General features: G+C 41.5%; 1 protein-coding gene across 17 annotated transcripts in view; it reads left to right on the forward strand.

Moving 5' to 3' along the window:
• Positions 1–1,086: 1,086 nt before the first annotated feature.
• Positions 1,087–26,822, forward strand: part of KLHL24 (kelch like family member 24) — a 63,935-nt gene continuing 38,199 nt past the window's right edge. For 3 of the 17 annotated variants that reach the window (XM_034957794.3, XM_063602626.1, XM_034957792.3), the window contains exons 1-4: positions 1,159–1,282; positions 1,766–2,783; positions 9,029–9,091; positions 15,842–16,822. In XM_034957794.3, coding sequence (XP_034813685.1) covers positions 15,903–16,822 — 920 coding nt within the window. In that variant the 5' untranslated portion in view covers positions 1,159–1,282; positions 1,766–2,783; positions 9,029–9,091; positions 15,842–15,902. Of the gene's footprint in view, positions 1,318–1,765; positions 2,784–9,028; positions 9,092–15,841; positions 16,823–26,822 lie in introns of all 17 variants that reach the window. The other 14 variants (XM_063602624.1, XM_034957790.3, XM_063602621.1 and 11 more) reach the window with 11 other exon arrangements.

A 26,822-nucleotide genomic window follows, 5' to 3' on the forward strand; every position in this document is an offset into this window, starting at 1 on the left:
CAAATAATTGAATAAGAGATGGAAAAGAGGCCTAAAAAGTATGTTTAAAAGGCCTGTATATAGGCCTTCCATATTATTTCCACCTCTGGTCATCAGAACACAACGCCTAATTTAATAGAGGCATGACTGTATTCATGACATGTAGAAGATAGAGATTTTTAAATTTGGTATCAGAAACCAAAAACTAGTTAAATGGTTGCAATCATCCTTTAAAAGAATACCTGCAGGCGGGGCGCAGTGGCTCATGCCTGTAATCCTAGTACTGTGGGAGGCCAAGGCAGGCGGATCACTTGAGGCCAGAAGTTCGAGACCAGCCTGGCTAACACAGCCTCTACTAAAAATACAAAACATTACCTGGGCGTGGTGGCGGGCACCTGTAGTCTCAGCTACTCGGGAGGCTAAGGCGGGAGAATCGCCTGAACCCGGGAGGCAGAGGTTGCAGTGGGCCGAGATTGCGCCACTGCACTCCACCCTGAGTGGCAGAGCGAAACTCTGTCTCAAAACGAAACAAAACAAAAAGCTTGCAGACACAAAACGACAACACAATGTCCTTTAGGAACTCCATCTACCTTGGAAAACAGGGATTTGTGACAGCTTTGGTCGACGTGCATGTGCGTTTAAAATAAAAAGGTAACCTAGGATTTGATACCAGGGACAGTAACAGCTTTATCAAAAAAAAGAGGTGGTTTTCCTTGCTCCTTATAAGGACTAGGGTTTTAGTCTCGTCCACCCTGCAGGCCCTCAGGCCTGATTTCCGATTGTCTATCAAAGGGTCAAATAAAAAGCTCTCTAAGCTTCGACCCAAGCTTTAAAGTCGAAGGGCTGATCGCGGGCTTTTTCCTTGGGACGTGGCAGGGGCCTTTGAAGGAAGGAAAGAAACGACTCTGGCTTCTCACTCGGCTCCTTACACAAGAGGCATTTTTTTAACTGTCTCTGCTTAAAACAAAGTGTTTTTGAGTCAGCAGCCCTTTGGGTGGGTCTCGTCCTCTTGGGCACCCGACACCCACCCCACGGCGGGAGCCCCAGGTGGCCCCGGAGGCCACCGGAAAGCGTGAACTACATCTCCCAGGGTTCCCCGGGGCGGAGGACGCCCACCCGGATTGGCCAGGGGTCGGTGACGCTCAGTGTTTTGGCCCGGACGGTCACATGTTTCCTTTGTTGTGAGCTGCGGCAGAGACTGGTGGCTGGAGGAGACGCCGGCGCTGGAGAGTGCGCTGCGCCGCCGGCCGCTGAGGGACCGCGGGGTTCGCCACTGCTGGCTGCTTCCAGTGTTCGCCGAGAGGTACCGGGGGTGACAGCTCCGGGACCGGCCGAAAGGCGAGGAACCGGCCAGAGTCTGAGTCCTCGGGGGCGGAGGGGCGACGGCGGTCCTGACCACCGGGGTGTCTGCGGGAGGGCAGCCAGCGGCGGCCGGCCTCTCAGAGCCAGACTGGCGGTCTGCGGAGAGGCTGCAGCTGGGCTGCAGGGCCCCTTTCTGAGGCGAGGGGCCTCCAGGGTTCACCTGGGGGGTCTTCCTCCCCCGCTTGGTAGCTACAGCCCTGAGGGAGGGCGCGCGCGCCTCCTGGCACTACGGCCCGGAATCGCGGCGCGGCTGGTGCGGCCTGGCGAGGGCGGGGTGGGAGGGGGTGGTTGCCGGGACTGGGGGTAGCCGCAGGTGCGGTAGGCTAGTCGCCGCGGGGCCGGGCGCCGCCGGGGGAGGCGGCTGGGCAGACGGGTGCTGCTCGTTGCCGATGGGCTGCGAACGGGGCGCTGCTTTTTATTTCAGGAAGCGCGGGGGAGTGCGACCGCCTCAAATCCAGCCTTCTTGTTTGGTGGGACGACCGTCGGTTCTGTCCGGGAGGAATGACGGGGTCAAGGTGGGGTCCCCAGGGCCGCGGGCCCGTGAAGCCCCATTAAAGCGATTGCGAAATGCGCTCGGCACTGTCACCTGACCGTTACCCCCGCCCCCGTCCCCTGCGAGCCTTTGTTTACCACGATCGCGACACCCGGCCCGCTGCGGCCGTCCCCGGGGAGCCGGGGCGGGCGGGGGAGCGGGCGTTCCGCCGGCGCAGTCCCCGCCTAACCTCCCCACCTTCTTACCACTCCAGGACTCAGTTTCTTAATTTAGTTCCTAATGGACCCGCCCTCAAGTTCTGGACACCCCGGGTGAAGACTGTTAACGCGGCGGGGATTGGGCGCCTGCGGCAGCTTGTGGGCGGTACCCGAGGGAGAGTTCGAGTTTTTATTGGCGAGTTTTTATTGTCACTAGGTGGGCCTGCCCTGGGCCATTCTTCCCGCCCCCTTGAAGGTGATCTGGAGGACGCGCGGGAGCGCGCGCTGTCGCTGCTTTTGCAGCTGCGGCCCGAGTGGAGCCGGGTGGCGCGGGTGCGGGAGGCGCGAGCTCCCGCCCCTGCTGCGGGCGGCTGGTAGCCTCGGTGGCCGCCGCCGCCGCTGCTGCTGCCGCCTGATCCTGCAGGCAGTTCTGGGCACGCAGCGATCAGCTACCGTGGCCCGCCCTCCGAGGACCGGAAAATTAACACCCTTTAACTAGTGTCGCGTTATCTGCCGGGTGGTTCGCAGGAAGTCCTGCGAATACGTTGTTGCCAGTTCTGTAAACGTGTTTAGATAGCTAAATATAGATCACAGTGCCACATCTTAGGGGGCCCCACGGTCACCCCTGAGGCAGTGGCTGTTCACAGTTGATTTTAGTGGATTTTAATGATTAATCACTTGCTTTTGTGGGCAGCTTTTGAAAAATCACGTCTTTGTATTTGCAGCTACAGACTGGGTCCACCAGCTAAGAGGTTGGTTTTTATTAGGGTTGTAAAATAGATTTAAAATCTGCTTGTTGTTGGCTGAGATTTAAAAGCAGATTTCTATTTAAAAAAGATAGTTTGAAGATACTCCCCTAAAAAGTAAAGATTCTTCCATACTCGGCTTGGATGAGTTGTTTTCATTGTTTGAGGGATTCTAGGTCACACACTTCTATGTTTTAATTCCCGTGGTAATTGAAAATGTTTGAGAAGTGGGTTGCGACTGTGTCGTTTTAAAATTGTACATTAAGCTGACGGTAATAAAATCTTCAAGACCAATCATTTTTAGCCATAGTGTGTTGAAAATGGTTTTTCTAATCGCTTGAGTTAATAGGGTATTTGCGTTTTGTCAGATTTTCTTCTGCAGATGTAGGAATTCACTCAAGACTTAATACACTTGTTTTGTTTTTGAGACAGGGTCTCACATTCTGTCACCCAGGCTGGAGTGGAGTGGTCTCACTCCGTCACCCAGGCCATCTCAGCTCACTGCAATCTCCGCCTCCCGAGTTCAAGCGATTCTCCTGCCTTAGTTTCCCGAGTAGCTGGGATTACAGGCGCCCGCCACTACGCCCGGCTAGTTTTTGTATGTTTAGTAGGGACGGGGTTTCACCATGTTGACCAGGCTAGTCTTGAACTCCTGACCTCAGGTGATCCGCCCGCCTCAGCCTCCCAAAGTGCTGGGATTGCAGGCGTGAGCCACCGTGCCTGGCAAAGACAATACATTTTTGTAGAAGGAAGTTTGAGCTCCCCTGGATGAAGCAGGAATTGAATATGAACAGTTCCTATTGGTTATGCATTCTTTAAAATTCCAGAGGAGATGGTTACACCGGAATGAGCATCTCCTGTGATCAGAACCGCCTCATCACTTGTGCATTGAGAGTATTTAATGTATCTAAATGAGTACAAAATGCAATCGTCTAACCTTTTGAAAAAGTAAAACCATCACTCAGTAAAGGCTTGCTTATTCAAACAAAGCCAGCAACCTAAGTCTCTAAACAGGAAGAAGAAATAAATTCTGCGTTAGGGCTGACTACCAGCTTTAACTTAAACTTTCCTGGCTTTTGTCCAAGTTGTTGAACCTTAATGCTTTTTCAATAACTTTTTTTAACTTCCTTTTCTCCCATTTCATTAAAACCCAAAGGTCAAGCCTGTGAAAAATAAATACTATTAATCAAATAAGTGACCACAGTTATTTTTGTCTATTTGACAAAAATTTGGGACACTTTTTTCAATAAATATTTGGGTATGGACTGTATAATGGAAAAATGTAAGTAAATATCTTCACAAGTATACGTATGAAAAATATATTTTTGTATGATTTTATTTCTGGTGTGACTGAAACAACTAGAGAGTATATAGCCACTTGACAACTGTTGACATTTAAAAACCGCTATTGTTTCTCCTATTAAAAACACATTAAGTGCTTGCCTGTCATCCCAGCTACTCCAGAGGCTGAGGCAGGAGAATCTCTTGAGCTCTGGAGTTTGAGAACAGAATGGGCAACATAGTGAGACCCTGTCTCAAAAAATAAACAATAAAACAATCGCTAAGCAAACTGTTTTAAATTGAAGAGTTTGGCACTCTGCCTATATTCGTCATCCCAGAGTTAAAATATTTCAACATTTGGCACATCTTAAAGACAACTAAACTGGTGTTTTAAAAGTAGGCTTTGGCTGGGTGCGGTGGCTCACGCCTGTAATCTCAGTACTTTCGGAGGCTGAGGCGGGTGGATCACCTGAGGTCAGGAGTTCAAGATCAGCCTGGCCAACGTGGTGAAACCCCGTCTCTACTAAAAATACAAAAATTAGCCGGGTGTGGCTGCGGGCGGCTGTAATCCCAGCTACTTAGGAGGCTGAGGCAGGAGAATCACTTGAACCGGGAGGCGGAGGTTGCAGTGAGCTGAGATCGCGCCATTGCACTCCGGCCTGGGCAACAGGAGCAAAACTCCGTCTCAAAAAAAAAAAGTGGGCTTTACTCTTAACTGAGGTTTCCAAAGGCTACCACTGTAAATAATTCGTGTCACTACTAAGATAAATATAAACCACTGACTATGTGCTTTTATTCATAGAGAAGTCATGTAAAATATTAGATCTCAAATTTGTGGCCGGGCGCGGTGGCTCACGCCTGTAATCCCAGCACTTTGGGAGGCCAAGGCGGGCAGATCACAAAGTCAGGAGATCAAGACCATCCTGGCTAACACGGAGAAACCCCGTCTCTACTAAAAATACAAAAAATTGCCGGCCGTAGCGGCGGGCGCCTGTAGTCCCAGCTACTCGGGAGGCTGAGGCAGGAGAATGGCGTGAACCCAGGAGGCGGAGCTTGCAGTGAGCCAAGGTAGCGCTGCTGCACCCCAGCCTGGGTGACAGAGCAAGACTCTGTCTCAAAAAAAAAAAAAAAAAAAAAAAAAAATCTCAAATTTGTTCAGGTGGCAGAGCTCCTTGCTGGCATCCTTGCAGATTTAATTTTAATTAAAAAACCAAAACCGGGCTGGGCGTGGTGACTCACGCTTGTAATCCCAGCACTTTGGGAGGCCGGGCCAGGTGGATCACCAGGTCAGGAGTTCGAGACCAGCCTGGCCAACATAGTGAAACCCCCCCATCTCCACTAAAAAACAAACAAACAAACAAACAAACCCAGAAAATATTAGCCTGGTGTGGTAGCACGCTCCTGTAATCCCAGCTACTCGGGAGGCTGAGGCAGGAGAATCACTCGAACCCGGAAGGTGGGGGTTGCAGTGAGCCAAGATTGTGCCACTGCACTCAATCCTGGGTGACAGAGCGAGACTCCATCTCAATAAATAAATAACCAAAACCATTTTTCTAACAGAAAACATAACTATATCATATATCTATAGGTGTTTTGATTATCAAATAAAACAATGCATTAAATACCTAAAATAAACATGTTAGCAAGATAAAACCAAACAACAGTAAATTTACACATCAAGTCTAGTCAGAAGCATGAGTAGGCTCAATAGGGCAGCTTGGTATACCACGTGTGATGTCTGATGGTTAACAAGTTTTTTTCTTCCTTTAGGGTTGGGGAATATCAGTAGCCAGAAGTTTTAAGTCGAGGGAGAGAAACACTGGAGAAATTCATATTTTTTTTCCTGTGATTTAAGAGACAATAGTATTCTTTTTTAGTTAAAGAACCATATTGTTTAGTCTGACACATTGTTTAAGCTTTCCTAAATTTGTCATCAACAGCTATCTGTTTTGTTTCTCATCAAGCAAAGTCATATAGTATATTGCCCATTTGAGGTTCTAATAAATATGGGGTAATCCCTAGTTGCTATCATTCTATCCAAAGAAACTCAAGGTTTTAGTTGGTTTCTGTTACCTTTTCTTTTTTTTCTTTTTTCTTTTCTTTTCTTTTTTTTTTTTTTTTTTTGAGACAGTCTTGCTCTGTCGCCCAGGCTGGAGTGTGGTGGTGCCATCTTGGCTCACTGCAACCTCCGCCTCCTGGGTTCAAGCGTTTCTGCTGCCTCAGCCTCCTGAGTAGCTGGGATTACAGGTGCCTGCCACCACACCCGGCTAATTTTTTTGTATTTTTAGTAGAAACGGGGTTTCACTATGTTGGCCAGGCTGGTCTCGAACCCTTGACCTCGTGATCCGCCTGCCTCAGCCTCTCAAAGTGCTGGGACTGCAGGCGTGAGCCACCTCGGCCAGCCAGTTTCTGTTATCTTGTGGTGGGTAAATATGGTCTTGGTGGTTCCATTAAGAAACTGGAAATGTTGAAAATAGCTTGAAGGCTGGGCTTTAAACATTACATTTGTAAAACATGGTCCAGGAACCACTGCTGCAGAGTAATTCTTTAAACTGAAATTTTGATAGTGCAAGTTTATGATTTTTAAAAAGTCATCAAATAAATTAGCTTTTGAGACTACAGGGTGAAAATATCTGAAATGTATAAAAATTGCTTGGTTTTGTATAGTACCTTATTATATATGATTTTCTGGTTATTTTTTAAATAAAAGATGTACTGGCGGGGCACAGTGGCTCACGCCTGTAATCCCAGCACTTTGGGAGGTCGAGGCGGGTGGATCACAAGATCAAGAGATCGAGGCCATCCTGGCCAACATGGTGAAACCCCGTCTCTACTAAAAATACATGGTGGCGCACACCTGTAGTCCCAGCTACGTGGGAGGCTGAGGCAGGAGAATCGCTTGAACCCAGGAGGTGAAGGTTGCAGTGAGCTGAGATCATGCCACTGCACTCCAGCCTGGCAACAGAGTGAGACTGTCTCAAAAAAAAAAAAAAAGATTTACTATATTGCAATTATTTTCTGACTTTCTTTCTTTTGAGTTACTATATATCTTTCAAGATAAACCTCTTGGTTAACCTTTCTTGTCATCTCCTGTGGTGTTCTTTCAAGGTGAAATTTGAGAAAATGGAGTAGCATAGAACATAGTATGCAGCAGTTCTCTACTACAAGTTTTAGGGGCCATGCTAGTCAGGATGTTGTTGGTTCCTTTGTTTTCTGGTATTAGTTTTTAGAAGCCCCTCATTAATCCATACTATCTTTAAGGATGTTAGTAACCTCATCGTATAGAATTTCTGCATTCTAAAGGAAACATAAGCTTGTTTCAGTACACTCACGCTGTAGATTAATTCTGATATTACATATCTCCATCAGACTTTGTACCCTCTCTCTTCCATCCCTTACCCTTACCAATTAGGTTGGTATTACCTAAAAATCCATAGAAAATGTCCAGGTGAATTGCCTTATGCTTTCTACCCCATAAGGTATAATTCTAGACCAGATCGGTTATGAGAGGCTCTATTCCAGTCTGCACCTGCTAAGAATTTGAATCTATTTTAGTACCAATCTTGGAGTTCTTGTTTGGCTCTACTCTTAGCCAACCCCACAGAGTCTAAAATTGGATCTGAATCCAGTATTTGCCAGCCAGTGACAGACATAAACTAGGTTCTTTATAAATGTTTCATGAATTGACCTGCATCCCTACATTGATTCAGGATCTTATTGTCCATTGGGAAGGAAGATTTACTTAGCTAGGAGTAACAATTCCCAAATTTGCCCTAGTTGCAATATTTTTTTTACCAAGGGTACATACAAGTCAGGTTCACTTCTGAAAGTAAGGAAACACAGGATAGCATTCACTTCATGATCATAACACAGTCTGGGTATACATATGTGTTTGTGTGTATGCATTTAAAAAAAAGGTCGTTTATATTTGGTTTTGGAATCAACTTTTGAATTTGTCTAAACTTGTTAAGAATTTACAAGTTCTATTTAAAGATATCTGGGCCAGAAACCAGAACCACTTGTGTTTAAATACTATTGCTATTCTGTACACAGCTCAAGGTTCTGGTATTTTCTCTTAAGCATTCCTCTTCTCCCCTTCCACCAAAAAAAAAAAAAAAAAAAAGGAATTGTGCCGAATTAGTTGGTTTCTATGGGGATATGGGGATTAAGTTTCTACAAGATTCAAGGCAGAAGAAATATACATTTATATATTAAAAGATAAAAAAATTATTTGCTAACTCTTAGAATTTTTTAATGGCCCCAAACTTGGATGAAACATCAATTTCCAGACACTCTTCAAATATCCAAAGCAGAATTATCACAGAGTGTATGTTTTTTCAGTGCTACCATTAGCTTGCTAGTGACATTAATTTTCTTTTACTCATTTTTCACTCAAGAAATTTTACTGCAGGATAAAACTCCAGGATAAAACTGTCAAGTGCCAGGCACGGTGGCTCATGCCTGTAATCCCAGCACTTTGGGAGGCCGAGGCGGGCGGATCACCTGAGGTCAGGAGTTTGAGACCAGCCTGACTAACATGGAGAAACCCTGTCTCTGCTAAAAATACAAAATTAGCTGGGCATGGCGGCACATACGTGTAATCCCAACTACTAGGGAGGCTGAGGCAGGAGAATCGCTTGAACCTGGGAGGCGGAGGTTGCGGTGAGCCGAGATTGCGCCATTGCACTCCAGTCTGGGCAATAAGAGCAAAACTCAGTCTCAAAAAACAAACAAAAAAACTGTCAAGTAAGGAAGTTGATAAATAAGAAAAACTAGTTATGTAAAATAGCATTAAATTATTAATTTACTTTAAGGAGATGTTATTCACTAATTATTTTTAAACAAAAACGAACTTCAGTTGGAAACTAGAAATTACTAAAAACTTTGTTCAACATATTAGTAAATAATGCCAGCTGTACATGAACTGACAACTATCTGATTTATATGTTGCTATTCTTCCTTTATTTTAGGTGTGGAAATTAAAAGAACACACATATTTTGACTGGGGCTTTGATCAACCAAATGCTAAAAAGGTATAATATTTATAAACTATCTAAATGTTGTTATTAGAGAATTTAAACCATTTTCCTTTCTTTAACCAGGGATCACTTAAGCCAATCAGATAACAAGGCACAACTCTATCCTTAAGATCACAAAAGATGGCAGTGTGACAATCATTTCTGTTACTAAGTATTTACCCACTCTTCTGTGCTTTCCTGAGAGCCTCATTCATGTCTGATCAACTTATATCCATTAACTCATGTAGATATAACTTTCAGTCATTATGTTTGTTTGGAAAGAAGCTTTTCCTACTTATTTTGTCTAGAGATGCCTACTTAGTTGTTTACTTTTTCCTGATGGGAATAATTCTGCTGTGATATTTGCAAAAATGTTATAATGGTTCAATCTGTAATCTTACGTTTTGTTTGCTTGATTATGCATTATGAGTTCATTTTGATCAATCTTGAACCTATATTAGTCACCGTACTTTGAGATAGGATAACATTTTTCTTTCCTTTTTTTTTTTTTTTTTTTTTTTTTTTTTGAGACGGAGTCTTGCTCTGTTTCCAGGCTGGAGTGCAATGGTGCGATCTCGGCTCACTGCAACCTCCGCCTCCTGGGTTCAAGTGATTCTCCTGTCTCCCGGGTTCAAGTGATTCTCCTGCCTCAGCCTCCTGAGTAGCTGGGACTACAGGCGCCCACAACCACGCCCAGCTAATCTTTGTATTACTTTATTGTATAAAATTGGAAGGCAAAAGCTAGCAAATTTCATGTGGAAGCCCAAAAGATACATTCTGAATGCATCTCACACTGCTAAGATGCCCTCCTGCAAATCATTTATACATAGGAAGTGTTTGCATTTGGTGTAGTTACGGAGACCAGTAATGGGAGAGTTCCCAGAAAATCCAGAGGAAGTCAAGATGCCCAAAAGTCAGGAGGCAGCAGGCTGAAGCTGTTTGGAAAGATCTATGAGATAGTCTCTCTTACATACAGAGCAGTAAACAAATATCTCATTGCTGTTGAAGACTTTGTAATACAAGGTGATTTTATAGGTGTTCTAGTCCAGGATTTTCCATTTTGTATTGGGTAAAAGTAGTGGAGAGGAAGACCTCTTTTGTCAGTGAACAAATCAAGGAGCCAACTATGAAAATAAGGGGCAGATAATAGCATAAAAAGACAGACCCTTAATTGATACAAAGCTTAATCAATTTTATATTAATACTTAACTCACTGTTCTCAAATTTATCTAATAAATATTAGATAGAATAAAATCATTGGATACATAAAACAAAGTATACTTTTATATTTGTTTTTCTACTTGTCCATTCTAGCCAGAGGGAAATTCTTAGTTCTTACAATGTGCTATTTTGTTTTGTATTCTGAACAAATTTTCATTTAAACATTGAGAAAGTGAAAATGTATGCAGGAAGAAGCTCACGATTTCCATTGTTGTTAATACCAATAATTGTATCACTAGTCAAAGTCACAATCACTTGTGTGAATTTTTTGAACCTGAAATGCAATAAGAATTTAAACTAGATTAAGCTGGAATGAATAGTAGGTTCTTGATTTGGGTACCTGACTTGTAGCTAATTCAACCATAATTTGAATCTAGATTAATAAGGCATTAAGATTAAAATATGAGTTATATTCCATGTCATCACAGTTTATGTTTATCATAATTGAAATGTTCCCTTTTTTAATTACTTGTGATATTACATACATTGAACTTTTTGAAGTTTCACCAACAACAAAAAATTGACATTCAGGTACAGTAGTGGTCTCTCTTGATATGGGGGATACATTTCTGTTTATAAAATGGTTATTGAGATAACTTCAAATTAAAAGCATATTTGATAGATACGCTACTGCTCATGTGTGGGAGCCTGGAATTTGGAAGTCATTCTATGCATTGTAAATGGAGTTGTAAATGTTAAGCTGTGTGTATGCACATGCATCCAGACATGCACACAAATATATGGGCAACTGTAACCCAAGTTGGGTGACGTATAATGAAGCAAACATGAACTCTGAGTAATCAGAAAAATCTTAAAAGAGATGGGAAGAAATCCATTTTTTTTTAGTTAGTGATAATAAATTTTAAAACTAATAAAATATTTTAGACTCAGATATATTTTTATTCATTTAGATATTAAAATTAATAAAATGAAATAGAGCTTTTATTTGTTCTCAGGCAAGTCTGTTACCTAAAATCTGCAAAACATAATTGGGTCGAAGTTAAAAATCTAGCTTGTTTGGACCATAACATACATGTAGAGGAAAATATTTCCTCAAATTTAAGAGAAACTAATTTTCCTAACTAAATTTGTGGGAGTTACTTTGTTGACATTTACTCCGAAACCAGCCATTGGTAAGCATTGTCTTGTGTTTATCTTTACTTTTATATGTGTTCATTTAAATAGGCCTTCTCCATGAGCTTCCATTGCCATAACTATTATATTACATCACAAAGCTTTGTTATATATTTAGAAAATGCATGTATATTTGTACATTTGAAATTTTCTGGGTTTTTTGTTTGTTTTTTTTTTTTAACTTAGAAATGAGGGTGGCCAGGTGTGGTGGCTTATGCCTGTAATCCCAGCACTCTGGGAGGCTGAGGCAGATGGACCACTTGAGGTCAGTTCAAGACCAGCCTGGCCAACATAGTGAAACCCCGTCTCTTCCAAAAGTACAAAAATTAGCCCGGCATGGTGGCATGCGCCTGTAGTCCCACCCGCTTGGACAGCTGAGGCAGGAGAATAGCTTGAACCTGGGAGGTGGAGGTTGCAGTGAGCCGAGATTGTGCCACTGCACTCCAGCCTGGGTGACAGAACAAGACTCCATCTCAAAAAAAAAAAAAAAAAAAAAAAATCAACATACTGCCTCTGACTCTCCACCCTAGTGATTTCAAATGAAAATATTATTTATTTCACTTTAGTCTTTATTCCATTTGACTGATAAAATTGCTTGGATTTTTTCTGACTTTACCTGCACATTTGGGGGATAGACAGAGAAACAGAAAAGATCCTGTATAGCATGCAAGCATTTAGGTGTCCTTCAGATGTTGTTATAGCCAGGTATTTTTCCCTGAATGGTCAGAATAACCTGGCATATATCTGTCCAGAGAAAATCCTATCACCTAGACTTCAGGAAGGTTAAGTGCTAATTGATATGAAGAGAATTTTTAAAATGTAATAGAAGTTTAAGGAGGAACTAGGCTGTCTGTACCAATGGGACATATTGTCTGTGCTACTTTATGTTATTATTTATGTTGTTTGAATATGTTTTATTGCAACTCTTTTTTGTTGTTTTTTTGATGGAGTCTCGCTCTGTCACCCAGGCTGGAGTGCAGTGGCGCGATCTAGGCTCGCTGCAAGCTCCACCTCCCGGGTTCACGCCATTCTCCTGTCTCAGCCTCCCAAGTAGCTGGGACTACAGGCGCCTGCCACCATGCCCAGCTAATTTTTTTTTTTTTTTTTTTTTTTTTAGTAGAGACGGGGTTTCACTGTTAGCTAGGATGGTCTCGATTTCCTGACCTTGTGATCCACCCGCCTCGGTCTTCCAAAGTGCTGGGATTGCAGGCGTCAGCCACCGCGCCCGGCCTTGTGGCAACTCTTAAAAAAAAAAAAAAGCTGGGCGCAGTGGCTTATGCCTGTAATCCTAGCACTTTGGGAGGACAAGGCGGGTGGATCACGAGGTCATATCGAGACCATCCTGCCCAACATGGTGAAACGTCATCTCTACTAAGAATATACAAGTTAGCTGGGTGTGGTGGTGCACGCCTGTAGTCCCAGTTACTCAGGAGGCTGAGGCAGGAGAATCGCTTGAACCTGGGAGGTGGAGGTTGCAGTGAGCTGAGATCGTGCCACTGCACTCCAGCCTGGCGACAGAGCGAGACTCCGTCTCAAAAAAAATTAAAAAATAAAAAATGAAAAGGATCACGCCTGTAATCCCAGCACTTGGGGAAGCTGAGGCGGGTGGATCACGAGGTCAGGAGATTTAGACCATCCTGGTCAACATGGTGAAACCCCGTCTCTACTAAAATACAAAAAATTATCCAGGCGTGCTGGCGCGTGCCTGTAGTCCCAGCTACTTGGGAGGTTGAAGCAGGAGAATCACTTGAGCCTGGGAGGTGGAGGTTACAGTGAGCCAAGATGGCGCCACTACACTCCAGCCTGGCAACAGAGCATCTGAAACAAAACAAAACATAACAGGCTGAGCGCAGTGGCTCACGCCTGTAATCCCAGCACTTTGGGAGGCCAAGGCAGGAGAATTGCTTGAGCTCAGGAGTTCAAGACCAGCCTAGCTAACATGGCAAAACCTGTCTCTACTAAAAAAGTACAAAAATTAGCCAGGCGTGGTGGCATGCGCCTGTAATCCCAGTTACTCGGGAGGCTGAGGCACGAAAATCGCTTGAACCCGGGAGGCGGAGGTTGCAGTGAGCCGAGGTCATGGCACTGTACTCTCCAGCCTGGGCAACACAAGGAGACCCTGTCTCAAAAAAGCAAAAACAAAAACAAAAAACTCCAATAACAATATCTTACATCTCTGTAAACCCTAGGCCTAGTACAGTATCTTGACAATAGTGGGCATATAATAAATATTTGTTGTTGATGATGATGGTAAAAGCTGCAATATTAAGTAAATTCAGTGAGAGAATTCATGAAAATTGCAAGTATCTAGTGAATATTGGAAGTAGGATATCTGGGGCATTAGAGTGAGAAGAGAGGATGGACATAAATAGGAACATGAAAAAGAAGAGAATACTATATATAAGAGAATGAGTTGCTTCTTGATTTTGATATTACGTATTTTATTTCCCTTTGTGTCACTTAAAAAGTGGGGTACAATTTAATATGCGACAGGGTACACAAAATGCAGCCTTAAGATGTTAACTTTCAAGTCTCAGTTTTATTTGTGGCTTGCGAATGTAGGATGGCATCTCATTTTTTAGATTATATTATCTGTGACATCCTTTAGCTGACTTCTTTTTGCTGCCAGTCTTAGGCCTGAATGTCTGACTTGAAATATTTCAAGAAGTTGGGAATGGTAGAAGGGATGTGTATGAAATTCTGAGAGTATGGCAATAGATGAGGTACCCTGAGTGATCTTAAACCAATTACTAATACACTTTGAATCATGTATCAGCTTCTGAAAATGTGGAAAGGGAGTAGAAGAATCGCCTTCAAATTAACCTTAAAGAGAATTGGGCTGGGCACCATGCCTCATACCTATAATTCCAGCACTTTGGGAGGCCAAGGTGGGCAGATCCCTTGAGGCCAGGAGTTCAAGACCAGCCTGGGCAACATGGCAAAACCCCTTCTCTACCAAAAATACAAAAATTAGCCGGGTGTGGTGGGTACGTGCCTGTAGTCCCAGCTACTCGGGAGGCTGAGGTAGCAGAATCCCTTGAACCTAGGAGGTGGAGATTGCAGTGAGTCAAGATCGCGCCATTGCACTTCAGCCTGGGTGACAGAATGAGACCTTGCTTCTAAAAAAAAAGAGACACAGAGAGAGAATTGATGGCTATAGCCAAGTGCCTCAATCCATCAGTTACTTACTGAAAGTCATTTCTGAGGGGGTTTTGGGATGTTTCTTATTAGTGAAAGGGAACAAGACCTAGATAACACACATGAAATTTTTTAAAATGAATATTAAATTTTATAATAGAAATTTTGGTAGAAAATAGAGAAGATAAATAAAACATTTTAGCATATGTACATCCTATCCCTAGATTCACAGATACATTATTTTTTCTGTTGGCATATGTTTTGTGATCTACTGTTTCACTTACTGTGTGGTTACTACTTCCCCATGTCGTTAAATAGTCATATATAATTTTTAATGGCTGCATAGACTTTGTTCTAGCCAGAAGATGTACTGTGGTTTGACCAATCCCCTCTTATAGGGCATTTAGGTTATTTTGAGTATTTTCTATCAGTACAGCATTGGACATCTGCATAGATAAATCTGTCGACATAATTCTGATTATTTCCTTAGGAGAGAGTGCTAAAAAAAAAAAGGACTTGCTGGTCAAACAATGTACATATTTTTAAAGGCTATTGATAGATACAGCTAAATTCCTCTCTAGGAATTCTATATTAAGATAATAATTATTTCACCAGGCATGATGGCTCATGCCTGTAATCCCAGTACTTTGAGAGGCTGAGGTGAGAGGATCACTTGAGGCCAGGAGTTCCAGATCCCATCTCTACAAAAAGTAAAAAAAAAAAATAGCCAGGCATGGTGGTACGCACACGTAGTCACAGCTACTCAGGAGGCTGAGGCAGGAAGATCGCTTGAGCCTAGGAGTTTGAGGTTACAGTGAGCTATGATCATGTCACTTTACTCCAAACTTGGTGACAGAGTGAGACCCTGTCTCAAAATAAAAAAGATTCTTAAAAAGAAAGATAACTGTTAGAATTCTAACTGTAGTCAAATTGTGTCTTACACCATTCTGACTTAACTCTACAGTCAATAGTATGAAACTCAGCTCTGTAAATGGGGAGGAAACGGAAGGTTATTAGTAACTCACGAAGTACATAGTATCCTTTCAGCTAGAAAAGGGGAGCTTAAGGAGTACTATTGCAAATTACCCCAATGTTCTAATTGTTCAAATGCAAATTTTTGTTGATCAGTTTTTATTAACATGAGATAGTGCTGTGTACCCTATATGAAATCTATTATGTGATTTTGTTGTAGTGTTTATATTAAAATGAAATTATGTGATTTGAATACTGAATTTTTTGCATATTGAAATGTTTTCCTTTTTTTACTTTTAGCCACATAAAGAAGATCCCTAATAGTCATTTCTCAACAATTATATAGTCAACTGATGTAACAATGGTACTAATATTGGGACGCAGACTAAACAGAGAGGATCTTGGGGTGCGTGATTCCCCAGCAACTAAGCGTAAAGTTTTTGAAATGGACCCCAAATCTCTGACAGGTCATGAGTTTTTTGACTTCTCTTCAGGATCATCCCATGCCGAAAACATACTCCAGATATTTAATGAATTTCGTGATAGCCGCTTATTCACAGATGTTATCATTTGTGTGGAAGGAAAAGAATTTCCTTGCCATAGAGCTGTGCTCTCAGCCTGTAGCAGCTACTTCAGAGCTATGTTTTGTAATGACCACAGGGAAAGCCGAGAAATGTTGGTTGAGATCAATGGTATTTTAGCTGAAGCTATGGAATGTTTTTTGCAGTATGTTTATACTGGAAAGGTGAAGATCACTACAGAGAATGTACAGTATCTCTTTGAGACATCAAGCCTCTTTCAGATTAGTGTTCTCCGTGATGCATGTGCCAAGTTCTTGGAGGAGCAACTTGATCCTTGTAATTGCTTAGGAATCCAGCGCTTTGCTGATACCCATTCACTCAAAACACTCTTCACAAAATGCAAAAATTTTGCGTTACAGACTTTTGAGGATGTATCCCAGCACGAAGAATTTCTTGAGCTTGACAAAGATGAACTTATTGATTATATTTGTAGTGATGAACTTGTTATTGGTAAAGAGGAGATGGTTTTTGAAGCCGTCATGCGTTGGGTCTATCGTGCCGTTGATCTGAGAAGACCACTGTTACATGAGCTCCTGACACATGTGAGACTCCCTCTGTTGCATCCCAACTACTTTGTTCAAACAGTTGAAGTGGACCAATTGATCCAGAATTCTCCTGAGTGTTATCAGTTGTTGCATGAAGCAAGACGGTACCACATACTTGGGAATGAAATGATGTCCCCAAGGACTAGGCCACGCAGGTGAGAAGACTGTTTTCAAATATAGTTAACAAAAGTTTTTAATATATCTTTAAACCTCCTGAATGCAATCTCAGTCTACCTGTGGCTGCTACAGGTAGACAGCCACTGTCTACCTGTGGCTGTATATAATTTTAGATTTATTTTGGATTGTATGTCACTAGAATGTCTTTCCTAGTGAATTCTAGATTCAACAGTAGCATTTTTTGTTATTGTTGTTTTGTGCTATCAAACAGTGTAGCAAAGGGTCTTTGCAACTGTGCATATCTCAACATATTTCTACTAATTTCTCTTAACCTTTGTAGGGCCCCAAACCATTCCACTTTTCTTTCCAAAGAGTCTTTGGATACAGGGTAGCTAAGACTTTAGTAGGCTCTCTTGGACTGCCTCTACTTATAAAAAAACAATTTGCTCCTGGGCACAGGGGCTCATGCCTATAATCCCAGTACTTTGGGAGGCCAAGGTGGAGGAGCGCTTGAGCTCAGGAGTTCGAGACCAGCCTGGGCAACATAGCGAGACCTCATCGCTACTAAAAATAATTAGCCAGGCATGGTGGCACGGACCTGTAGTCCCAGTTACTCAGAAGGTTGAGGTGGGAGGACTGCTTGAGCCCAGGAGTTTGAGGATGCTATGAGCCATGCTCTTACTGCTCTCCAGCCTGGGCAACAGAGTGAGACTCTGTCTCAAAAAAAAAAGAAAAAAAAATGTTTGCACATCCACAGACTGGCCTTTGTCCTAACACAGAAGCATGAAATATAGAGGTGAATTAAATAAGCTGGTATACATTGAGTGAATTCTGAGATGTAAAATCCAGGCCTCAAATATTACTTAATTGTCACAGTTATTATATTTAATGTCAATCTCAATTTTAAAAAATCTTTTTTCTGAATGTGAAAATTACATCATCATTATAGAGAATTTGGAAAATGTGTGCTTAGGGGGTAGAATGCAGTTAAATATTGTAGCATATTTGTATCTTCTTCCAGTATATTATTTCTATAAAATACTTATCGATTTTAATTCATAAACTATAGAAAAATAATCTCCATGCCTTAATAGTGGAAGGAATATTTATTGTGAATAAGCAAGAAATGCTTGTTATGAGAAATATGACAGTAAATTATCCTTTTAATCCTTTTAATATTTTTCTAACAAAGCTAATGTTGGTGTTGGTTTTTTTTTAATTGTGGTAAAAAACACATAACATAAACTTTACTGTCTTAATCATTTTTAATTATACATTTCAGTAATGTTAAGTATATTTACATTGTTGTGAAACTAGTATTTTTATTAGTTTATTATTGGTTTATTATTAAGCCATCTCCATTTTTTCTGTGAATTTACTATAGCATAGCTCATAAACCACATTTTTACTTAAATTTTGACTATCATTGTTTCGGAATGTTAAAAGTCAGCATACTGTGAGATAGCTTGTTTTTAAAATTTATACTAGTTTGAATAATGTATTAAGAAAACTAAACAGCTTCAGAGCTGTGTGACTATTAGTTCTTCGAGAACTTTTATGAACACACAGTATCCCTCTAAAGGGAAAATCACTCCTTTTTCCAAGACAAATACCCCTGTAGCAGACTGAATGGTCTGAGGTCAGATGTGGCTAATAATACTCAGCCTGCATATCTCATAGGATTAGAGTAGGAACCAAGGGTTATATGTTGTAAAATCAAAATAAGACATTGATTACTAATATTTATAAAGACATAATTTGAATGCAATCAGATTGCAGCCTAAGGGTCCCATCACTCCTTTGAAGAGATACTTCTCCTAACTTACTTAATTATTTGATTTCCAAAAATGTATTTTATATCCAATTTTTAAGGGAATGAATCTATTTCCACAGTGAAACATCTATTTATAAATTGCAGTATCACCGTTCTTTAAGAGACAAGTATAAAAACCAAACTATAGTTCTGTTGAATTTGCAGACTCTTAAAAATACGATAGCAGATATTTATTTTATGTGGGCATTACATGAGTAATCCTTTATTTTATAACTCTGCTATCACCTTCTGTCCCTTACATTTATCTTTCACTTATCTGTTACTGCATGTTTGCTGTGGGAATTAGGAGACTGGAGACACCACTGGGTGAAACAGGAGGATTTTATTTAGGTGGCCACCAACTTAGTGGATTAACACCTAAAGGCTGAGCAATGAACAAAGACAGGGCTTGACTTTTATTTATGCTGCTGAAGTGGAGTGGCTAGCCAGTGGCGCAAAATTTGCAGGGCAGGGAAACCAGGCTTGCAGAAGCAGAACAAAGGCAGTTAATTATACTGTGACAGGTTTTTGCAATTTAGGCATGTTTTGTGACTTTGCTGTGTTACAGAGAGAAAAACAGGAATGTATAAAACCTTTGCAAACTTGTAAAAATAGTTACAAAGCTAGTTAATGAGAGCAGAACAAAGAATGATGGTATGGGGAGAGAATTTTAGGGGGAGACTGATAAGAACTTGTTTTTCTCATACTTGCTTTTGGAACCCATTTTTGGGGGGCCTTTGCCTGGTTTTGCAGATAATGTTATTATAGCTCCAGCTGGACTTTGGATGTTGATCTGCTGAGTTGGTGGCCGCCTAAATAAATCCTCCTGTTTCACCCAGTGACCTCTCCAGTCTCCTGATTGCCACAACATGTTGGCATTAATCACTAGGAATTTCATTATCTGAACAATGTGTATTATTTGTACAGGTTCTCATCTTTCTGAGAAACTCCAAACTTCTTTGAAAGAGGAGTGATGTCTCTCTCCACTTCTTCGACAGCAGTTCATTCCTCTGACTTCTGCTCCAGTCACTCTACTGAAACTCCTCTCAATCAGGTCATCACTGACCTTCTATTTGTTATTTGCTAGCCTCTCTTCGGTCTTTATCCAGCTTGAGCTCTTTCGAATTTGATATTATTAATTGCCTTATCCATCTTGAAATACCTCCATTGGCTTCTGGAATGCCATTCTCCTCATGGTCCTCCTATTTCTCCAGTTGCTCTTTTTCAATTTAATGGTTCTTACTCCTACATCTAGTTTGAAATATTATCTGCCTGATTCACATCTCTTTGTCTTCCCTTATGTACTTGCCTAGGTGACCTTATCTCATCTATTTTCATGGTTTTAATTACCATGCATGCTGTTGACTACCAAACCAGCCCAGACTTTTCTCTTTCATTCATTCATTTATATTTCTTTTTCAAATTTTATATATCTTATTTATTTTTTATTGCATGTATATATTTCTTTTTAAATTTTTATATATGTTTTTTAGTTGACTGTGCATCTTTTTAAAATAACAGGCAAAATAACATTAGCACATTTAAACTTAATAATAATAATTCATATTATCTAATACGCAATCTGTATTCAGACTCCCCCAGTCTTCCAAACTGTTCTTTAATAAACCTGGATCCAAGCTAGGATTACTCATTACATCAGGTTATTTCTGTGAAATCTCTTTTACTTCAAAACAGTTTCTTTTTTATGATTCTGACTTGTCAATGGGGAAGTTGTCCAGAAAAATCTTCTACCTTTTGGATCAGTCTCATTGCTTCCTTATGGCATCATTTAGCTGTGTTTCCTGGAAACTGGAAGTTGGTTCTATGAGCTTCAGTTAGATGAATATAAGTTAAATATTTATAGCTAGAATTAATCCTATGTAATGTGTATAATATATTGCATCATATTAGGAGTCACAGCATATCTGGGTATCCCACCATTAGTGATGCAGAGATTAACTCTGGTTTAGGGTGGTGGCAGTCTGATCCCTCCAATGTACAGTTAAGTTATATGCTCTATATCAGCCAGTGTTCCTTTAGTATCTATTCTGTGCCAAGTATTGTCCAGAGCTCAACCCATAATAGAAATTCTCCCTATATACCCACGTGTCTCTTAAATGACAGAGAAATCCCGAAAATGCATTATATTAAAAACAGTGTGGTGGTAGTTTCCCAGAAAGAGGACATAGGCCAATTTAAGAGCACGAAAGCTTTGATAATCTGCCCTGCCAGTTGTAAACCCTTAGGTGTGTGGAAAAAACAGTAGAGACTAATCACAGAAGGAGTAAAGCTTAGAAACAATGGCTGTAGGCCAGGTGTGGTAGCTCACACCTGTAATCAAGCACTTTGGGAGGCCAAGGCATGGGGGTTGCTTGAGCCCAGGAGTTTAAGACCAGTCTGGGCAACATAATGACACCCTGTTCCTACAGAAAAAAAAGAAAAAATTAGCTAGGCATTGTAGCATGTACCTGTAGTCCCAGCTGCTTGGGAGGTTGAGGCAAGAGGATCACTTGAGCCTAGGAGTTTGGGGTTACAGTGAGCCATGAGCAGGCCACTGCATTCCAGCCTGGGTAGCAGAGCAATACCCTGACTCAAAAAAATTCTACTGGCCAGGTGCAGTGTCTCACACCTGTAATCTCAGCACTTTGGGAGGCCGAGGCGGGCAGATCATGAGGTCAGGAGATTGAGACCATCCTGGCCAACATGGTGAAACCCCATCTCTACTAAAATGCAAAAAATTAGCGGGCATGGTGGAGCGTGCCTGTAGTCCCATCTACTTGGGAGGCTGAGGAGGCTGAGGCAGGGGAATCACTTGAACCTGGGAGGCGGAGATTGCAGTGAGCCGAGATTGCGCCACGGTACTCCAGCCTGGCAACAGAGAGAGACTCCTTTAAAAAAAATTATTATTAATTAAAATTTTAAAAATTGACATTCTGCAAAAATGCTGATACTATATAACTGCACTACATCCTCTGCCTTTATTCAGAGTGCCCTTAGCATCTTTTTTTTTTTTTTTTTTTTTTTTTCCTGAAACAGGGTCTCACTCTGTTACTCAGACTGGTGTGTAGTGGTGCCATCATGGCTCACTGAGCCTAGGCTCAGGTGATTCTCCCACCTTAGCCTCCCAAGTAGCTGGGACTACAGGTGTGCATCACCATCCCTGGCTTATTTTTTGTAGAAATGGGGTTTCCCCATGTTGCTCAGGCTTGTCCTGAACTCCTGGGCTCAAGAGATCCTCCCACCTTGGCTTCCCAAAGTGCTAGGATTACAAGCATGAGCCACCATGCCAAACCGCCCATGGCATTCATAATTTCCTCTCTTTCCTCCTTTCTTCCTTCGGCCCTCTTCCTGACTCCCCAACATAATTTTGAAACTTGTTTCTAGGTCAAAAGTTTAATATTAGTATGGAAAACATTTGAGGTAGAAAAAGTTCATATTAATACTTAGATGCATGTTTGGGCTCAGAAATACTTTTGAACTCTGTAGAGAATTAATATGGTAGCTAACTTAAACAGGTCTTAAATTTCATCTAATAAATACTTGAGTTACCTTTATGTGCCATCTCAGTATGCTAAGTGCTAGGCTTCAACCCTTTTCATCTGGAGAAAAGTAACTTACCTTTCTGCTTGTGATGGGCCTCTCTGCCCCAACCTCATCCCAATTCATGAATAAACTGATATTTACTCTGTGGTCCCTGACTGATGTTTCACATTCCTGACTATTGTTTAACAATCTGATTCTGGGCCAGGCGCAGTGGCTCATGCCTGTAATCCCAGCTCTCAGGGAGGCAAGAGGCGGGAGGATAGCTTGAGCCCAGGAGTTCGAGACCTGCCTGGGCAATATAGCGAGACCCCGTTCTCCAGAAAAAGGAAAAAAAAAAAAAAGACAAAAAAAAATAAGCGTAACAATCTGATTCTGATCTCTAGTACACCTAATTTCCATTTCTTGCCCCTGCTTTACTCCAAATACTGATTTCCATATTTCCCATACCAGCCTAAATATCAAACTTTTAAACTCATGATTGCTTGGTAGTGTGGTTCTGATGCTGCTGCTTTTGCATCCTGTCCTGATCCACATCCTTAGCACCTACCATAATGATTCCCTGGAAAGAGTCATTTCCCCTGATAGATGCTAATTTTCCATTTTGGTAGGCCTGGGCTGCCTACAAAATGAGGTTCCCAAGAGGAAACATGGATGGCACTAAACTGGGCAAGTGTCTTCTGATATATTGACCATATATGGCAAGTTGTTCGTGTCTATGAAAAAAATTGATGCCCTTTGCCAGACTCCACTGAGCAATAGACATAGCTAAGACTTAATAAGTTCATCATTTTGAGGTTGGAATCAGCCATTAAGTACTTGTCTCTTCTTTCTGCTATCTCTTACCTGATAATCAGTTACTATATAGTGAATATAGGAATCTAATGGCCGTAATGAGGGCAAGCCTCAAGTTCTGTTGAAAACAAATGAGAAGACCAAGGGAGTTCTAAATATATTTTTCCTTAAGAAATGGTGTTTGTGATTATTTAATAAATCCCTTCATTCCATATTTTGCAGGTGATAAAACTGAGGCACAGTTAACTCACTTGCTCCTAGTCACAAAGCTAGTTAGAACCAGAGCCAGGGCTAGAAGTTAGTGTTCTGAATTCCTATTCCAATCCCACTGAAGAATACTGTTCTCCTATATTATAGGATGAGTAGCCTACCATTTATTGTTCATTGTTTTGAACTCGTTGAATTGTTTGAATTCATTGTTTTGAACTCAAATATTTTTACATAAAGAGTATACATTGTAAATCTCCCTCTTCTTAACCCTTCAGAGAACCATTGATTCTGCTTTCAAAGGATACCTTTATTACTAGTTTTTTGAACCTCTTTTAGAAGTATTCTTTGTCTAGCTGGGCATGGTGGCTCACGCCTGTAATCCTAGCACTTTGGGAGGCCGAGGTGGGCAGATCACCTGAGGTCACGAGTTCGAGACCAGCCTGACCAACATGGTGAAACCCCGTCTCTACTAAAAATACAAAAATTAGCTGGGTGTGGTGGTGGACACCTGTAATCACAGCTACTTGGGAGGCTGAGGCTGGAGAATTGCTTGAACCCAGGACTCAGAGGTTGCAGTGAGCTGAGATCGCACCATTGCACTCTAGCCTGGATGACAGAGCGAGACTCTGTCTCAAAAAAAAAAAAAAAAATTCTTTGCATAGTTGTAGATGAATGCCTCCCTACTTTTATGCAGATAGTAGGGTACAGCACTCACAGTTCTGCACCTTGCATTTCCCACTTAACAGTATCTTGGAAACTGTTCTATATCATCACACATAGATCTCATTATTATTACTATTATAGAACATTTCAAACTTGTTCTTTTGAAAGAGCTATATGGTATCCTATTTATGGATATACCATAATTTATTTTATTTAATCAATCTCTTTATGGATATTTAGGTTGTTTCTAATTCATTTTTTTGCCATTGCAAATGATACTTAGTGAATATTCTTGTACATTGTCTTTGCATACATACACTGTTAATTTATAGTTTGAATTACTGGAAGTAGACTTGCTCAGTCATAGGATATGTGCATTTTAAATCTTTACAGATATTATAAAAATTGCCTTTCAATTTATACTTCAACAAAAATATGAAAGTGCCTACTTCTGCACTCCTTTGCCAATATAATTTGTTTACATTAGTTTTTGTAAATCTTTGCTACTCTGCAAAGTGAAAGTGGTATCTCATAATTTTCATTTACATTTCCTTCCTTCCTCCCATTTTTTTTTTTTTTCAGGTTCTCGCTCTGGTCGCCCAAGCTGGAGTACAGTGACACAGTCGTAGCTCACTGCAGCCTCAATCTCACAGACTCCAGCAAACCTCCTGCCTCAGCCTCTCTCTCGAGTAGCTGGAACTACAGGCATGGGTCACCATGCCCTGCTAATTATTATTTATTTTTTGTAGAGACAGAGTCTCACTTTGTTGCTCATGCTGGTCTCAAACTCCTGGGCTCAAGTGATCCTCCCACCTTGGTCTCCCAAAGTGTGCATTTACTTTTTTAGTGTAGATGATTGAGCATCTTTTCCTGAGTTTGAAAGCCATTTGTAGGTTGTTGGTTTTTTTCTGCAATCCATTGAACTCTAATGTATCCAAATTCTGATTGCAAATAGAAACAAACTCACCAGCTCAAGCATAAAAGGGAAATTTATTAACAGGATACAAGAGGCCGGGCACAGTGGCTCACACCTACCTGTAATCCCAGCAATTTGGGAGGCCGAGATGGGTGGATCACTTGAGGTCAGGAGTTCGAGACCAGCCTGGCCAACATGGTGAAACCCCGTCTCTATTAAAAATACAAAAATTAGCTGGGCATGGTGGTGCATGCCTATAATCCCAGCTGCTGCAGAGACTGAGGCAGGAGAATGGCTTGAACCCGGGAAGAGGCAGAGATTGCAAGATCGTGTCACTGTACTCCAGCTTGAGCAACAGAGTGAGACTCCGTCTCAAGGAAGAAAAGGATACGAGAATCAGTGTCTTGTAGGACGTAAGAGCAAAAATTCAATAAGACCTCAAAGAAGACTGGAACAGGCTACTAAAAAGCTATCAGAAACCAAGCTGTGCCTTCTCTCTACCTCTTGCCTCTGCTTTTCTCTGCATGTCTGCATCATTCCCTCCCATTAGTCTGGCAGAATATGGCCACACATAGGTTTGGGGTTGACATATTACAAGTTCAGTCAGTCAGAGAGAATGAATCTCTCCTTCTCTTGGGGAGACATAATCTCTGATGTAGCCAGACAACATTTTGTGGATATTTACCTATGGTCATGGGAGCAGAATCACGTAGCAGAAATGTGATGACTGAAAATCCCATCCTGTGCTAGGTTGAGCAGATGCCCAATAGTAACCGTTAATAGTAAGGTGGTGGTGGTGGTTTTTTTTCTTTTGTTCTTTCTTAACTTGCAGCAGGGTGGGAAAGGAGCAATATGTTAATTGGAGAAAATTTAGAGAATGGGAGAAGCAAAAAATGCTAATTAACAAATTAGCAAATTTTCAGCTCGAAGAGGTAACATTGTAAACCTTTGGCGTTTTTCTTTCTTTCTTTTTTTTTTGAGACAAGGTCTCCCTCTGTCACCCAGGCTACAGTGCAGTGGCGCGATCATGGCTTGTTGCAGCTTAAGACTTCCCTGGCTCAAGGGATTTTCCCACCTCAGCCTCCTGAGTAGCTGGGACTATAGGCACGCCACCATGCCTGACTAATTTTTGTATTTTTTATAGAGACAGGATCTCACTGTGTTGCTTAGGCTGGTCTCAAACCCCTGGGCTCAAGTGATCCTCCCCCTGTTTTAGCCTACCAAAGTATTCTCTCTTTTTTTCTGTATGAATTTATTATTTCATTTACAGGGTTGTAATCTATTTCATAGTCTGTTTTTACCAGTTAGTGTATGGTGTCTTTCCATAACATGAGTATTCCATAACCCACCCTTCCCAACATTTGTTTTTAATTTTCTACCATTAAGTAAGATGAGCATCTTTGGTGGCTACATATTTAAGCATGTCTGTGATTAGTTTCTGATGATAAATTCTTAGATAATTGCCAATTTTGAAAAGTTGGCATTTTTAGTCTTTTGATCAATACAGCCATTTTCATATAGAAGCAGTCCTACCTATTGCCGTTTCAGGTGGAAAGCCTTACCACACAAATTGATACTGTGTCCTCACCAAGTTTAAAAGATCTGGCCGGGAGCCGCAGCTCACGCCTGTAATCCCAGCACTTTGGGAGGCCGAGGCGGGCGGATCACGAGGTCAGGAGATCGAAACCATGTGTTAGGAGGCTAACACAGTGAAACCCTGTCTCTACTAAAAATACAAAAGCAATTAGCCGGGCGTGGTGGCGGGCTCCTGTAGTCCCAGCTACTTGGGAGGCTGAGGCAGGAGAATGGCGTGAACCCGGGAGGCGGAACTTGCAGTGAGCCGAGATCGTGCCACTGCACTCCAGCCTGGGTGACAGAGCGAGACTCCGTCTCAAAAAAAAAAAAAAAAAAATTAAAAAAAGCCCTAAGGCTTATGGCTGGTATAAGTGTCTAATGGGGTCATTTATATTGGTGAATTCACCATGATCCAGTGATTCCTCTAGGCTCAGGAACTTTTTCTTTTTATACAGTAAGAATAGATCAGACTATTAGAGGCAGATTTAACATTAAGTATGACAGACCAATTAACTCATCTCCTAGT

This window comes from Pan paniscus, chromosome 2 (genome assembly GCF_029289425.2).
Source record: "Pan paniscus chromosome 2, NHGRI_mPanPan1-v2.0_pri, whole genome shotgun sequence".
NCBI classification, from domain to species: domain Eukaryota; kingdom Metazoa; phylum Chordata; class Mammalia; order Primates; family Hominidae; genus Pan; species Pan paniscus.